The 15,322-nt window shown below is 37.3% G+C and overlaps 1 protein-coding gene across 1 annotated transcript; it reads right to left on the bottom strand.

The window, feature by feature from the left end:
- Positions 1-278: 278 nt before the first annotated feature.
- LOC131302424 (uncharacterized) lies at positions 279-10,442 on the bottom strand. The gene is made up of 7 exons (XM_058329074.1): positions 10,004-10,442; positions 9,244-9,329; positions 8,035-8,181; positions 7,815-7,923; positions 6,396-6,519; positions 2,109-2,379; positions 279-713 (listed from the first exon to the last, which is right to left on the bottom strand). The coding sequence occupies exons 1-7, from the start codon at positions 10,122-10,124 to the stop codon at positions 606-608; spliced, it is 966 nt and encodes a 321-aa protein (XP_058185057.1). The 5' UTR covers positions 10,125-10,442; the 3' UTR covers positions 279-605.
- Between the last annotated feature and the right edge of the window lie 4,880 nt (positions 10,443-15,322).

Below are 15,322 nucleotides of genomic sequence, written 5' to 3'. Positions count from 1 at the left end.
TTTACTGGGGACGACGCGCGTATAGATGAAAATAATGAGGCAATGCCATCAGAAACCTACATGACTTCCACATCTCATTCAGCCCGATGGAACACAATTAATCCAAGGGACCAATGTCACCGTCCACTAGGGTGCAATCAAAGCCGGACAAAGCCCCATATGGGCGGCTGTAAGTTTTGCAAATGCCCTTTCTTTTCTTTTCCCTCTGAAGGCACAAACCAACAAAAAAACTCCATACATCCAGCATCCAAACACAACTTCAACGCAACAAAAGACAGTTTCCAAAAAACATCAGCACAGAAGGCATTCCTATGGAAAATTGTCCTCTCTTTTTCCCGCCATCTAAACAGATTATCCATATTACAGTTTTCTCAGGCAGACAAAGGCAAAAGGTGCGATTCACAGATTTATTCACATAACTGGACATCATCAAATGTATATGGGAATTTCTTAACTCAGCTGCTGAATAAGATATAACAATTTTCCTCTGGACTAGATTGCATTCGATTCAAAAGGCCACAAAAAAGACTGACCTAAGATTAATTAGAGCTCCAGTCCACCTCCACATGCTGCATTCACTCAGTCACTGTGATTCTTCATTAGGTTCATAGAAGGCCAAGTGTTTTCAGCTGTTGAACATGCTCAGGTGGGAGAGGTGGGGGAGACCAATCAGATCCAGTCATCTCTCCATCAACATCCTCAACAACATATTCCTAATTAAGCAATAAAAATAATTTCTGAAAGATCGCCATCGATTATTATAAAATTGAATACAAATGGAAATTATACGAGAATTTTAGTCAAATAATCCTAGTCAGAATGCATCGAAATATTAACAACTATGTAACACAAGTAGTCAGTCTTCCATCTGTAAAATTCAAACTTGGAAGTATTGCTTCTATGGAAAAAAATAACAGCATCAGTGTAGAGAAAAGAAGAAGAGCTTTTAGTTAACAATATGGAGCCCCTAGATATCCTATTATCATATACTGAGTTCAAATCCAGCAGACACATAAAAATGTATTCCTTGAAGCATGGCAACAACTAAATCTTATTTGTCAAAAGCATGTAAAGCAGTCTTCAGAACTTGAGCATTTGTGAGCAGGATTTCAAAGAGACATATTTTGTGAAGAAAAAATTGGTGAATAAGAGAAATTAGACAGAAAATAGAAAATGATGAGAAATTTGTTTAAAATAATGTGAAATAAATAAAATGAAAAATAGAATAAAGATGTGAATGGAGTATAGAGGAAATTTGAGAAAACCGAAATTAAGAAGGAAAAAGATGCAAAAGGAGAAGTTGAAGATAAATTTAATAAGAAATTGAGAAACAAGAAATTGCAACTATGTAGAAGAATTATGAAAATTTCCCAATCTTCAACTCTCGCATAGACTTATTTGTCTAGAGAATTATGTTATTGATACAGGTTGGACAAGAATGAAGCAAATTTTTTAGCCACACATAAGTAAATAAAGTTTCTGGAAGCAAGAAAAAATGGATAATGAAGATCAACCATGAGCTTGTAGAAAAAGAAAACAAGCTGGAGAGCATGTTAAGAAGACGGTGACCAAGCCAAGCACAAGCATGAGAATAGACAAGATGATTGTTGCATTCAAGTTCAAGATGGAGGAGCATTCAACTAACACAACTATTGTTTCAAGAAGGGGAAAGTGCCAAAGTAAGTTCACATTATCCAGATCTCGAATGATGAGAAAGATTTGTTAATGCATAGGTGAGTTCTCAGTGACTAGGTTAGTACCTAGTTTTTAGAGTTTCTATGTGCTAACGATTGTATCGAGAGTAATACTATTCTTAGTTTAAGTAGATGTGACGATGCATCAGGTACAAGCATCCGGGGGGGGGGGGGTGGGTGGTGGTGGGTGGGGGGCACTACAAGGGCAAAGGAAGAAGAAAGTGGGTGAAGAGCTAGTCAAGAAATTCAGCAATAGAAAATACATTTGACTAATACAAAATTTCCAGCAGTGATAGCACCCAGAAATTCCATCATCAGTTCAGGTCTGCTTTTTGTGCTATGATCATTGATGACAATCTAAGTGTTGCAGGCTTTCATGACAGATAAAAAGAGGGAACAAGATAGCCAACTCACTTTTGTTAGCATCCTTTTAGCGAGTATGTGATAATGTCGCTGCCAAATCCTTTGTCCAACCATTGTTGCCACCAGTACACTGTAGAATATGCCAATTACAGTAAACAACCCGAGCACGATCAGAGCCATAACAAACAGCAATGGCAGCCCAGCTTCACCAGCACCTCCGAAGCAACCACATTCACCAGCTGCACTTGCGCAACTTTCAAAGCATGTGGTACAGTCAGTCCACATACAAAGAGTCCCCGGCAAATGGCAGTCTGCACACATTCTGCAAAGATGACATAACCAAAACTAGCACCAGTCATTCGTCAACATCTAAATCATCAGAATTTATGAAGCTAACGAAGTGGGTTTAAAACGACATGTCTCACTCTTGGTGCCCGAATCCAAGGCATGTGCACTAAATCTAAGATGCCAATCGATAAAACACACATATTTCGAGAGCAGATTGTGAACTGTTTCAAGCATCTACGTTTCGAATTATCCCATAATTTGTCTAACATAACATAGATGTTTTAGATATGTAATTAAAGAGCTGAAGGAAATCCTTACAACCTATGTTACATGAATCCATTATTTTGGGAAAAGCACCTGTGTTGACACAACACCGCACGACATGGGCGTGGGCGTAGGATATGGCCAAGCACGGCATTTCAAAAGGCCATTTCAAAGCCGAACATGATGTTTCCACCTGCACTATGTTAGCTCGTGTAGTGCACACCTATCGTTACTATGATTTTGTTATTTTTTGGGCTAAGTCAAGTAAAACTGTAAAAGGAAGTCTAAAATGGGTTAATGGGTTGACAACTTACTTAAGAGTTTGGACTTTGGAGCGTTTATTGGCTTATGCAAATTTTCCCCCCAACAAAACTTTATACACAAATGGGCTATTGGAGAACTTCTTAACTTGGGTTTATATGAAATAGTACATTACTAAATAATTATTCAATGTATCTTTGCACCTGTATGTATATCCATATCTCCATATCCTCCAATTATAGGTTTGACCTGTCATACCATTACATATACACCCTATACCCACACCCGAGTCCATGCGACATAGCTTACAACCAGAACCAGCATTCAAGGTGCCAAATGCCAATCCACCTGGCTAGTGCACCTTTAGGGATCATTCCTTCAAATCTTTTTTTCATTCTTCATTTTTATTCTTCTTTTAACCTTCCCAATTTTTTAGCTACCTGATAATAATTGAATTCATAGTTGTTATTTACCTTTCTGCTGCAAAGCATCCGTACAGTTAAAACCTTTACATTCCCTCCTCTTTTACTTACATAAAGATTGCACCCCCTCTGGCGCCTTCAGCGAATGCTTTATATCATACATATTCACTTACTGCAGATTGTGGGCCAGGGCCTTATACCGGAGTACATTGAAGCACAATCAGATTCAAGCATGTGTGCACAAATCACATATATTCCTATCCTGGCTCACCAAGGATAGCACATAAGCTACTATGAGGCATCATGCTCTGTCAAAATTTAACAGACTTAACAAGCAAATCTATAAGGTCTTAATAGTGTGCATCTTTAAGACATGGTCAAAAAGCAGTAGATGGCAGCGCCACATCAACCTCACATAAAAACATCAATCCACCTCACATCCAGTGCAAACAGAATTTACAGGGCCATTTTTCACACTGAGTGTGTCTTTTCCTTTCACGTGGGCAGCAGTCTCCCGTCATACACAATTCCAACACAAGATGTTGAAAATTTTGAAAGCCTCTCACACTTTTCTTCTCTGCACTTTCTGTTATTGAGATCTAGCAGATAAAACTTAAAAGCTAAGAGTAACCAAAGTGGACTGCACGACATAAGTTCCTATGAACCTTCAAAGCAAGGAAAAGCTATAGCTTATTCCCCTACTGTGAATTAGCAGGTTTCAAATAATTTCCTGCTGGACAAAGTCAAAGATTAAGAATTTGAGGGCTCATATCCTAATTGTGAAACAACCAAAAATACACACCGGTGGTAACCCCTCGTATTTAAATTGAGATTGATTTCATCTGTCAGACACAAAACAGTGAAAGCACCAGTAATATTGATGACAATTACTTAACTTAAATGATTTCATGCACCACCCTTGACTTTCTAGAAGGAAATTTTTTTCAGAATGTTGGAGCTTTGGTGAGAGAACTGTGACATGCTCTCATTGTGGAGCTATAATGTTGTTTGGGGTAAAAGTGATAGAGTCCAAGAAATGGACTGAGTGTAGTCTTTGCTGTCAAGGACTCAAGGTGAACAAGTGATGTTCTCAATGCTGCAGGATGCCCTTGCATTTTTGCAACAACAATTTACTATTACAAGAATCAAGGAAAATACAAGGACATAAAATCATTGGGAGGAAAAATCATTTTCTATGATAGGGGTCCTTATGTCTTTCATATTACCGGAACTTTCATGAAATTGGTTTGCTACTACCGAAGCCCAAGAAACGGCCTTCATAATAAGGTGGATATCATGAGGACACAACAAGAATCCATATGTCAACGCTAGAAAGCTTCTAGGCAATGCTAAATTCAATCACCAATCCAAAAAACAAAATCTATCAATCCCTGCGTGAAAGTTTTCTGCAAGATCTGCGTACACAAATTTTCAAGCGGCAGCATTGATTGTAGGTGATGGGCCTAAAAGTGGTGAAAGTTAGGACATCATTGTTTGACAGTTAGATGGAGAATTATAAGGAAGCATGTCCTTTCCACGTGCCACTTCAATATGCCTTACTCTTTTCTATGGGATGGATTGATGGTGCAGGTCTATAAGATCTACTTCAGGCTCAACCATCTCTCAAGAAGAGGGTGTCAAATGAGAGAATCCTATGCTTTTCGATTTCAGTTTCGAATTGAAGAAGGGGCACCTCTTCAGGGTAGGAGTTTGTTCAAACAATTTGGTGATTGCTATGCAGCCATTGAGCAAGATCAACTTAATACTACCATATACCAGCAAAATATGTGATGTACTGAGTCATGGAGAGGTCTAGGGGTGATTAAATACTTAAACAAGTGCGTAAACAAAATCCCCAATCGTGCAACTATTGTAATTGAGGACAATGTCATAAGGCCTAACAGTGATGGAAATGTCATTGTTCCAAAGAGGCTGACGAGGTTGAACAATATTTTGATTGTATTCTTGTAGATGTGTCTATGCAATTGAAGCTTCCTGTAAAAAAAATTAGTTTGAATTGCAAAAATAACATCCCTCACTTGAACTGCAACAATACCATCTACTAGGTGAACAATCTGTTGCAGTTAAAGACTCTAAGAATTACCTAGCATTCCTTCACAAAGTGGTTTAAAACACAAAGAGCACCAGAGGACAATTTGTTAACCTATCACAAGTTTCCTAGGTCATGGGTCTTAGAAGACCAAAGCAATAACCAAATTCGAATTGTGTGGATTGGAAGGCTGGCTTTTGCACATCTGAAATCTGGCAAACACTACCGTACATGTATGCTGCTTACAAAGGTCCAAGGAGCAAAGTGCCATGAAGAAATCAGAACTATCAAAGGCACTACATACCAACAATCAAAGATACATGTATTGCACTTGGGTTGCTTGATGATGAAAAAAAATAGGACACAGCTTTGACTGAAGCCTCAACTTAGGGCATCAGGTTAGAAATGACAGATTATATTTCCCTCAATTTCATGTTATTGGAAGTTATGAAATCACTTGAATTAGGAGACAATAATTAGATGGACCTCACTGTGGGAGATGAAAAATGTTGGGATTTGTCAAAACTGAACGTATATTCATCTGGAATGGAAGGCTTCCTAATTAGTACACTAGATCTAAGGGTAGGGTATGCGAAAGATATGAAATCCTAAGAATGTATTCACGATCTAATAAGAAATTCTTAAAACTCAAGAAGGCAGCAAAACAAAAATTGAACAATCTACAAAATCAGTAAGAGATGGCCCCAACTAGTCAAAGGCCATCAGTATATTGCATACTCAACAAAAATATGGATAGTAATACCTCTTGATGATCCTAACCCTTGTAACACTTGGATGCTTAGATGACGAGTTAATATTAGTAAAGACCTTAAATCAGCAAACAAATCGCAAAAAATGGAAAGTATAACAAAAAGACAGCATGTGGAGGAAGATGCTTATATCCCTCAAGTGTGAAGAGAGAGAATGTCAATAGTAGCAGCACACGTTCTTAATACTATTGTGCATGACCACATGGTGATATACTACAAAATAAGACAAACAAACCTAACAAGGAAGACAAACAGTTCATAAAAACATGCAACACTTGCATACCCGGGATGACAGCAACAAAGACACAATTCTCTACATGGCTGAGCCAGATCGTTCCGCACTCTTCGATCATAGCAAGTTATGAAGCAACCAGATAACCCCAATAGAGCAAAAAACAACAGTGCCCCTGTAATCACCAATAGCAATAATGCGCATCAGATATATGGCCAGCATTGCGTAGGTAGGAAGTCAGCTGTCAACCATGCAAACAATATTTGCTATTTTTCTTCAAATTTGGGTGTAATAATTGCACTAGTCTGTTCCAACTTTCCGTCTGTCGTTCATGCATCCGTGCTGACATGATAATTGGAACATGGTGGAGAATCTGTGTGCCGATACGACTGTAGATTATTCATTGGTTTCTGCAACTTTTTGATATTCAATGCCTGATACTTCTGTTAAATCCAGGATCAATATGTGCCCAACGGAAACTCCTAGACAGAGGGATCGGGGTTGATCAATCGAGGCAAGGAGAGCATGTCATTGAACATCATGTCTCAACTTCATTTGACTCGGCGATAAGATCATTTTTCTTTTGCTCCACAATTTTGGTTATGAAACATTGCTTTATAGTATTAATAAACCAAGTTAACCTCTGATGCAAAATAATTCAGCCACACACAAGGTAACACTAAACCTTGTGAGGAACAAGTTCAGAAACCAAAGAAAATCACTAAAAGGAAATAAGCAGAATTACTCATTTAAAACAAGAAACTATTCGGTCATGCCCTGCAATACAAGGTAAGACTGTAAGAGCAATGATAAGAACAGCTAGCATTAACTGTGTAGCATTGACAAATTACAAAAACTACTAACACAAACAGATGACAAACTTCATCGCGCGATATCTAGAACTTTTAATAGAAGCTACAACTTTGACACTAGTAAACGCATGCCCACCGCATGTTTCATTGTGGTTATTCTGATGCAACTTGAACGAATTTGTTAGCCATCCAGTACCGCGGCATCACGGAGTCTACAGCATGAGAAACTTTACTTTCTGTTTAACTTTACTTATCCTTCAATGCAGGTGATAGCCTAAGCTTTCCATGAAACCTAATCCATTTTTATACCTGAAATATCTAATAATTCAAGTCTGTTCCAACCTTGAGTCACAAATGATAAAACTACTTTTTCAAAGCTTCTGTAGAATGTCAATGCATTGGGTGACTTTTCAGTCCAGAGAGTTGAGAAATGAGGCATCAAGGAATTCGTGTTTGTGCAAAAGTAGATGCCTTACAGATCCGACACTTCATTTAGCAGTTCACCTTTCAAGCTAACAAATGTCCAATCATATTGTGGAGGTATAGTCAATCAGCTACATTTTTTAAATGAAAGCAAAATACAAAATAAACTTTGTGTTCTGATTACAGTTACCATCTTCTCTTACAAAAAATGTAAATAATGAGTTCAGAGGTTTACCACATATATAGTAGAAACTAAGAGCGCTATCAAAACCCCATGCAAGACGAAGCCAAAACTTCCGGTAGCCATCAATTAGATACATCAGATATGCCAAAGAAGCAATCACCTGATGCGAGGAATGTGAAGACATAAATATCAGATATCATTCTTGTATTCCAATGGACAAGAAGAGAAAAAAATGAGAAAGAACATCCAACTAAAAGGACCAACGACCTACAAGCTGAACGGAGACAAATATGAAACAAATGTCTCTAGTCACAAAGAATCGAAATTTCAAGGTTCGCCATTTCCTATCAGCAAGAACATGGACTCTTAGATGATAAGGAGCCTTGCAGGTTGTGCAATGAGCAAATGCAAAACCCTCCTGCAGAAAATGGAACCATTAGGCTAAAGTTACAACACCCTTGTCTGACTATATATGATCAGACAAAAGAAACATATTGCACCTATACCGAACATATCATGATTGCTTGAATAAGTCATTCAGAGACTGACAATGGATAACAATATTGCTAGCATATTAAAATTAAAAAAGTAAAAAAACAACACGAACAGCAGAATAGAACACCAAGAGAATTGTATCACAACATATCTTCAGACCAATCAAAATCAACTAAATACTAAGAATGCCCATAATCAAAATCAGAATGCCCCCTCCCCCATGTTTCAAAAAACGAAAGAAAGAAAAAAGAAAAACAAAGAATGCCATCTCCCAATTCATAATTTGAAATTGCTTCAAAAAGCGAAATGCAAGCATGGTAGACTGTTGTAAAGAAAAAAGCTGCACGGTTTTCACACCATCTTCACAAGACCAAGTCAGCACTTTGATTGCAACACCAAAAAGATGGATTGCCTAATTTACTTCAAAAAGGCATTAGCAAATTGATGATTTTCCAGATGGTGACAATGTAGGGATAGATATTACAACTTCCACCACGGAATCTCCATGCATACGCTTAAAAAGATTTAACATGCATATTCTTGTAAGGTTTTGTCTTCTACAATATTATCGTCAATAGTAGTGAAATGATGTATCTTATTTAGTTATGCACAAAAAAATACTGGTGAACCTGTTGTTTGTGGCACATGTAAATGTACTACGACAGAGCAAGTGCTGCCACAAATTGACAAGTATCACAATGAAATCATATGATGTTTAAGACAGGACACGAACTTATATCAGAATGTTGTAGGGAATATAGTAAGTACAGAGTAAATGATATATGACCATGGCTAGGGCTCTGAGTCTACACTACTTGCGTGTATCTTTATTTATTTGCCCGAAGAAAGGCTTAAACCAGTTTCAAGCAACAATTTTTTGCGTCTGACAACTTACATGCACTAGAGAATACAACCAAACGAAGAACAATGCAACAGGATATAGCCATTATGTAGCAGAAAAAAGCAAGAGAGATGACAATTATACCCTCACAGCTCGCCAATGATCCAGACATTGCCTGTGAACATACTTTGACGTTCCTTTACACTTGCAAGGAGCAATAAAATCCCTACCTGAAGCAAAAAAGTGAAACCCATTACATCAGCCTAAAAGTGGTTTAACCATTTTTCTGGAACTGCAAAATTTAAGCAACTAGTCATAATAATAACCAAAATTGCAAAGATGAAGCAAACCCAACATTGTTTAGTACTACTTAACTACACATACATAGCAATTTTTAGAGTTAAAACCGATTTCGACTCTCATTCAATTTCTTTCACTAAGTATTGAAAGAACTTGAGAATTATTTTACTCTGCAAAACCAATGCTAAGCCCAACATTGTGATAACCTACATTACATCCCAACTTCAGCAAGTTTTTTTTTTTTAACAACCGGGTGTCTAGGCTAGCTTGCGCGCACCTCGACTAATCCCATGGCTCTAAAGTTAACAACCAGACAAACGCCCCAAGGTTTGGAAATTGGTAATTTTGGTCTTTCGTAAGATTCCACCTCGCGACCTCTTGGGGCAAGCCTTTCGTTGCTGTCTCATGCCACTTGGCCAAACCCCTTACCAAAGTATAACGACATTACGTCCACGAACCAGCTAATTTTCAGACGATCAATTACTACTTGAAAATGAACTATCCATTTCTAAAACGGAAACTTAAAAAAAAAAACTGAATTTCAAGAAAAGATGTCAATTTGCAAAACCTTAAAAGAGATTGACTGAGTACGAACGAGTTTTACCATCAGTTTCAAGGCAAATTCGGCACTGAATTTGTTCGCCCGGACCGGCTTCGAGGTCGATCTCGTTGGGGTCGGTGATCGGAGGAGGGATGAGAGGGGCATGGTCGGCGCGATCGCCCATTGACTTCTAGAGAGAGAAATTGAGAGACAGAATTATAAGATAATTATTCAGTGAGGCTTTCTCAAATGAATTCGATAGAAATGAAGTTCATTTCATTTCACATGAACCCTAATATTGAATTCTCTTTCCTATATTAAAATCCCCCAACAACCTCCATATGTGTGTGTATAAAAGTTCCTCTCTCTCTCTCTCTCTCTCTCTCTCTCTCTCTCTCTCTCCTCCCTTGAAGGAGACCCCGATGAGAACGAAGCGATAAGTCTTTGCAGTGGGAAGACCCCGGAAGAGAATAGTGGGATTGGGAAGAGCAAGGCAAACACCGTTCTTCATTTGACAACTGTATTTAGTAATTTCTTCGACGTGTATTTTTTGACCATTAAAGGACAAGTTTTGGAGTATTGTTTTTGAAAAGTGGAGTGGCAAAATAAATTATGTATCGATAATGATCTAATCAAAATTAAAAGATTGTTAAAATTTTCGTTCCAAAATAAGTACTTATTTTTTGAATATATTGAAAAACGAGAAATAAGTATTTAAAAAATAAGAATCCAAGCCGTTTAACGGAATGGGGCTTAAGTAATGTTTGATCAAAAAATTACTCATATTGGCATAACCAAGTCTTAGCTAATAATCAAATTTTGACTTCTGAATAATTAAAACTAATAACTTTTTTCTCAATAACCAAATTTAATAGACCACCAATATCTCCAATTAAATACATCCATCATTACACAAAACATTATCTTTCTTTCCTTCTCTCCCCCTCTTTTTATTTTTCAACCTGTTTCCAAAGTGCCTTTAAAAAAAATATGTTCCCAACGAATTATTTTTAAAAATATTCCAAAAACTCTTCTTTTTTTCATTTTTTTAAAAATTGTTTTGTTTAAAAAAAACAGTTGTTCTTCAAAAATGGAAATTGCTCTCTATTTCTTATAAACAGTATTTATTAGTTTGAAAACTATTTAAAAAAAATTTATTTTCTATGTTAGCCATTTTTGTTTTGAAATAACTATTTTCCAAAACAAATTAAAATTTTGTTTATTTTGTTCCAAAAGGTGATGTGACAAGTTTTAATTGTCTAATCTTAATTATGTCATGTAGACTTTTATATTGTTAACTTTAGTAATCCCTTAAAGAAAAACCAAAAGGTAATACTGCAACTTTTGGTTATTCAATTTTGATTAAGCCCTTGTGGATACTCAGTTAACTGATAATATTATACTCCATGGTAAAATTGAAAATTCTTGTCACGACACAAATCCAACACCAATTTTTAGGGTTTGGTTTGATCATTATTTGACACAAACACAAATATGACATGACCTACCAATATAAAAAAACTAATGGGTTGACCATCACCAATCTATGATGGATCTTGAGCTCCGGTTTCTGAAGAAGGCGGCGGTGGTAGGCTCTTGGCAGTGGCGTGGTGACGACGGTGGCAACATAGATGGCGATGATGACGGAACTGATACTTTGGCGATCCAAAACCCAGTCCTAAGTGAACTACTTTGGTTTTTTACTATTGTTGCTGTTCTTGCGGCTTTTTGGTTAATTTTTGATATTTTAGTTGTGTTTCTTGTTGATTTTTTGTGTATGTTGTATTTAGGTAATGTCACTTTTGGATTGTGTAATCGTTTTTCTTCTAATTTCTAAAATCTGCATCTGGCGTTTCCTCAACAATACAGCCAATACTAACCCTTTATTTATTTCATGATCATTTGTTTAATTTTCTTTCAAAAAATCATTGTCAATTGCTTTCTTCCAGTTTTAACTTTTTCGTTTAATTAGTGATCCATAAATAACAAAGAGATAAAATGGGTTTAACGCGATGGTGAATTATTGATCCAATTTATTATCTCCCATTAATTATTATCAAATTTCTGTCTTTAACGTTTTCTCATTGTTTCCGAGAAAAGTGAATTTCTTTATCAAAAAGGTAAAGACTAACCAAATAAGTTATAATCTCTTAGTTTACTTTTTTTCCCTTACTAAAGTTTTTAGTGGTCTTGTTTTCATACTTACACCCATTTTGGCATAAATCGTCAGTCTGTTTTGAATTATATTTGTCTTTAGCGAACTTTTTGAAAAATTTGATCATAATTTTTTTAATTTTTTAGATCATTCTTGTGAAAAAAATACTAGCCAAGGGGCTCTTATTTAGGCCAAAATGGATGATCTTGTATTTTCTTGAAAATATTTTCATCCCTAGTGTTGAGTTTAGTTTTCACTTCTCATGATCAATATTTTTCTACTTTTTCTATTGACCAAGAGGGCGTTTCTACTAAATTATATCAATTAAAATGGACTAAAGCCCAAATTTGATCTGACACTTATTTGGGTTAGTGGAACGGGGCTGTCTGAGTGTCTGTTTGCACGTTTCGTGGGTTGAAGCAATTATAGGGTATTTTATGGTTGAAGTAATGTGCGGAAGTATTTTGTACCAGGCAAAATATCTTGATGCATACATCATTATGCAGAATCGTGGGTTCGGTGATCCTTAATTTTTCCTTCTTATTGGGAAGTGCTACAATACACATTTTTTATTTAGGTGTGTATTATATGCACCCTTATTAAAATATACCAAAATGTTATGAATCCCAAAATATTACGAATCTATTGCTAAAAAGTTACGAATCATATTGTTGAAAAGTTACGAATTTTTAGTATAAAAGTTACGATACGAAATAAAATGTTATGAATGACCGGTCTTACAAGTAATTTTTTATGAGGTGGCACAATATGAACTACACAATAGGTGCATATGGTACACACCTTAAAGGGGTGTGTATTGAAGACTTTCCCTGTTTTGTAAATGAAAATGTCAACAATCTACCCTTTCCTCTTCTTTATCAAAGTTGAGTTGTCTACTGGACTCAAAAAGTCTTCCAATTTCGAAGAACAGGACCGTCGGAAGGAAGTGATAGAGCTAATTGCCAGTCAATACCCCCGGGCAGAAGTACGGGTGTTTCCGGCAGTGAATAAATTGCAAGAAAAAATTTGTAGCAAATTAAACTGTTAGGTGTTTTCGGTAGTGAATAAGTTGTTGAGAAATGTCAAATTGTTTAGGGGGTAAAATGCCAAAACTTGTTGATTTGTGTGAAAAACATGCTTAAAATGCCTATGTTTTTTCCGCAAATTGCTACCGGAAATATAGCCGAATTCAGTTTTTTTTTTTTAAAAAAAAAAACTAGAAGCAAGTGTGCACCTAGTAGTAAAATAGTACTCCTACAGATTTTTCTTTTCGCTCCAATGGAAGTCAAGTTCTTCATGTGGAGATACGTATTCAGAACATTGCACCAGCGAACAAGCGCGCTGTGGCTCAGAAACATACTCCATATCCCAGTAAACAGGGGTTATGCCTCGTTTGTGGCTTAAGCCCAGAAACAACCTCGCGTATGCTGTTTTAACTGCGATAAATTGAAGCAAGAAGAGTATGGTAGCTTTCACCTTTCCGGTTGAGATCTGAGGAGTTAGAGAGGATTCAGATTATGGGTTACAAAGGAATGATTGGGTTTCCAATAATGTAATTTTCGATGAAGTGCGGATCTGTGCAGAAGCAGAGGAGGAATAATATCACATTATCACGAGCTTGCCCAAACTTCAGTGGCTAAGAGGGAGGGCGGGAGAGTGCGGACAGCTACGGTTGAGCAGAGACGGACAATACCCGATGCTGGATGTCTTAAAGTTAATGGTAGACAAGGAGGTGTTGGTTTTGTTGTTCGTGATGACACACGGGGTGTATCCAAAGCATGGGAGCTTTTCCTGTTTCAAGACCACAGTCGTCAGAAATGACATGGTTGAGGCTATTGGCTTCCGATTAGCGGCGACGAAATCGATCATTGAGAATGTGGACAGGAAATATAATCATGGAAGGGGATGCACAAGGAGTAGTTAGAATGCTTCAAGGGGTTAGTTACCCAAGCCAAAGCCAATGTCGGAGTCCTCGTCGGAGATACAATCGCTTTAGTTGGTAGTTTACGTTTATGTTCATTTGATTATGCTCCTTCCTCGTAATTGTACTAGGTTGGCTCATAAAACAGCCAAATTTGCCACAACTACGGACCTCCCTCTGACCTGGTATGGTGATTTTTCAAATTGGGTTCGGCATGAGGCTTCATTGGACATTTCTTTGATTAAGTGATTAAATAAAGATTTATGATCGATCGACAAAAAAAAAAAAAGATGCCGAGCTTCTCATTAGAGAAATAAAAGGTTCAAAGAGGAACTACACATGAACTAAATGCTCTAGGATAGATTTATGCTCTGTCGATCAGTAGTCAATCCTCCCGGCCACCAAATGGGAGGTCTTGACTTCAACCCCGTACCCAACCAAAACATACGACTCGATGGCCCTTCTTGTTCCTAGTTAACGAAACATGAGGCCGCAAACAATTAAAGGCTTGAAGCAGTTTAAGACACAAGCAACTACTAGCATTGAAAGACAATTGACATGCATAATCGACGGGGACCGACCTGTGTATCACAACATACATGCACTAATAACCTCCAGTTTGTTTGAAAAATAACCTTATTGTCAAAATTACAACGGCCATTCCTTGGAAAGAAGTCTTCTCCATTTTCCCCCAATAGTTGGTCTAAAATCTGGTTCCACTCAAGTTAAAACAATAGATGACACTTGTTCAAGAAACAAAATGAAGAACAATAAGGTGAAGTCCAAAAGTTGCCACACATGACAGACCTCAAATGCGGCTGCACGTGAGGGGAGATGTTAAGAAAATAGAGTCCCACATTGCTTGGGAGTGGAATGAGTGATCACTTAATAACATTTGAGACCTCTTCACTCATTGCCAATTGATTTTGAAATGGACATTAAGTTTCCACATGGTATCAGAACGGGGCCCGTTCCACCCCATATTTTAATAAAAATTACAATCTACACCCCACGATAACAGACCAACAAAAAGGCTGCACGATGACTGGACCCAAAAGTGGCCACACGTGACAGACCTCAAACGCAGTTGCACGTGAGGGGGGATGTTAAGAAAATAGAGTCTCACATTGCTTGGAAGTGAAATGGGTGATCACTTAATAACATTTGGGACATCTTCATTCATTGCCAATTAATTTTGAGATGGATATAAAGTTTTCACATGGCATCAGAGCGGGGCCCGTTCTACCCCATATTTTATAAAATTCACAATCCACACCTCACGATGACAGACCAGCAAAAAAGTTGC

The sequence above is a fragment of the Rhododendron vialii genome, chromosome 10a, assembly GCF_030253575.1.
Source record: "Rhododendron vialii isolate Sample 1 chromosome 10a, ASM3025357v1".
Lineage (NCBI taxonomy): Eukaryota > Viridiplantae > Streptophyta > Magnoliopsida > Ericales > Ericaceae > Rhododendron > Rhododendron vialii.
The sequence above is the reverse complement of the archived record's forward strand: the minus strand, read 5'-3'. Positions and strand labels throughout refer to the sequence as shown.

Coding starts and splice junctions, on each gene's coding strand:
- LOC131302424 (XM_058329074.1), bottom strand. CDS start 10,124: ATGGGCGATCGCGCCGACCATGCCCCTCTCATCCCTCCTCCGATCACC. Junction 7,924..8,034: donor TATTTGTCTCCGTTCAGCTT/GTAGGTCGTTGG, acceptor TCCTCGCATCAG/GTGATTGCTTCTTTGGCATA. Junction 6,520..7,814: donor TAGTTTCTACTATATATGTG/GTAAACCTCTGA, acceptor TGGTGATTACAG/GGGCACTGTTGTTTTTTGCT.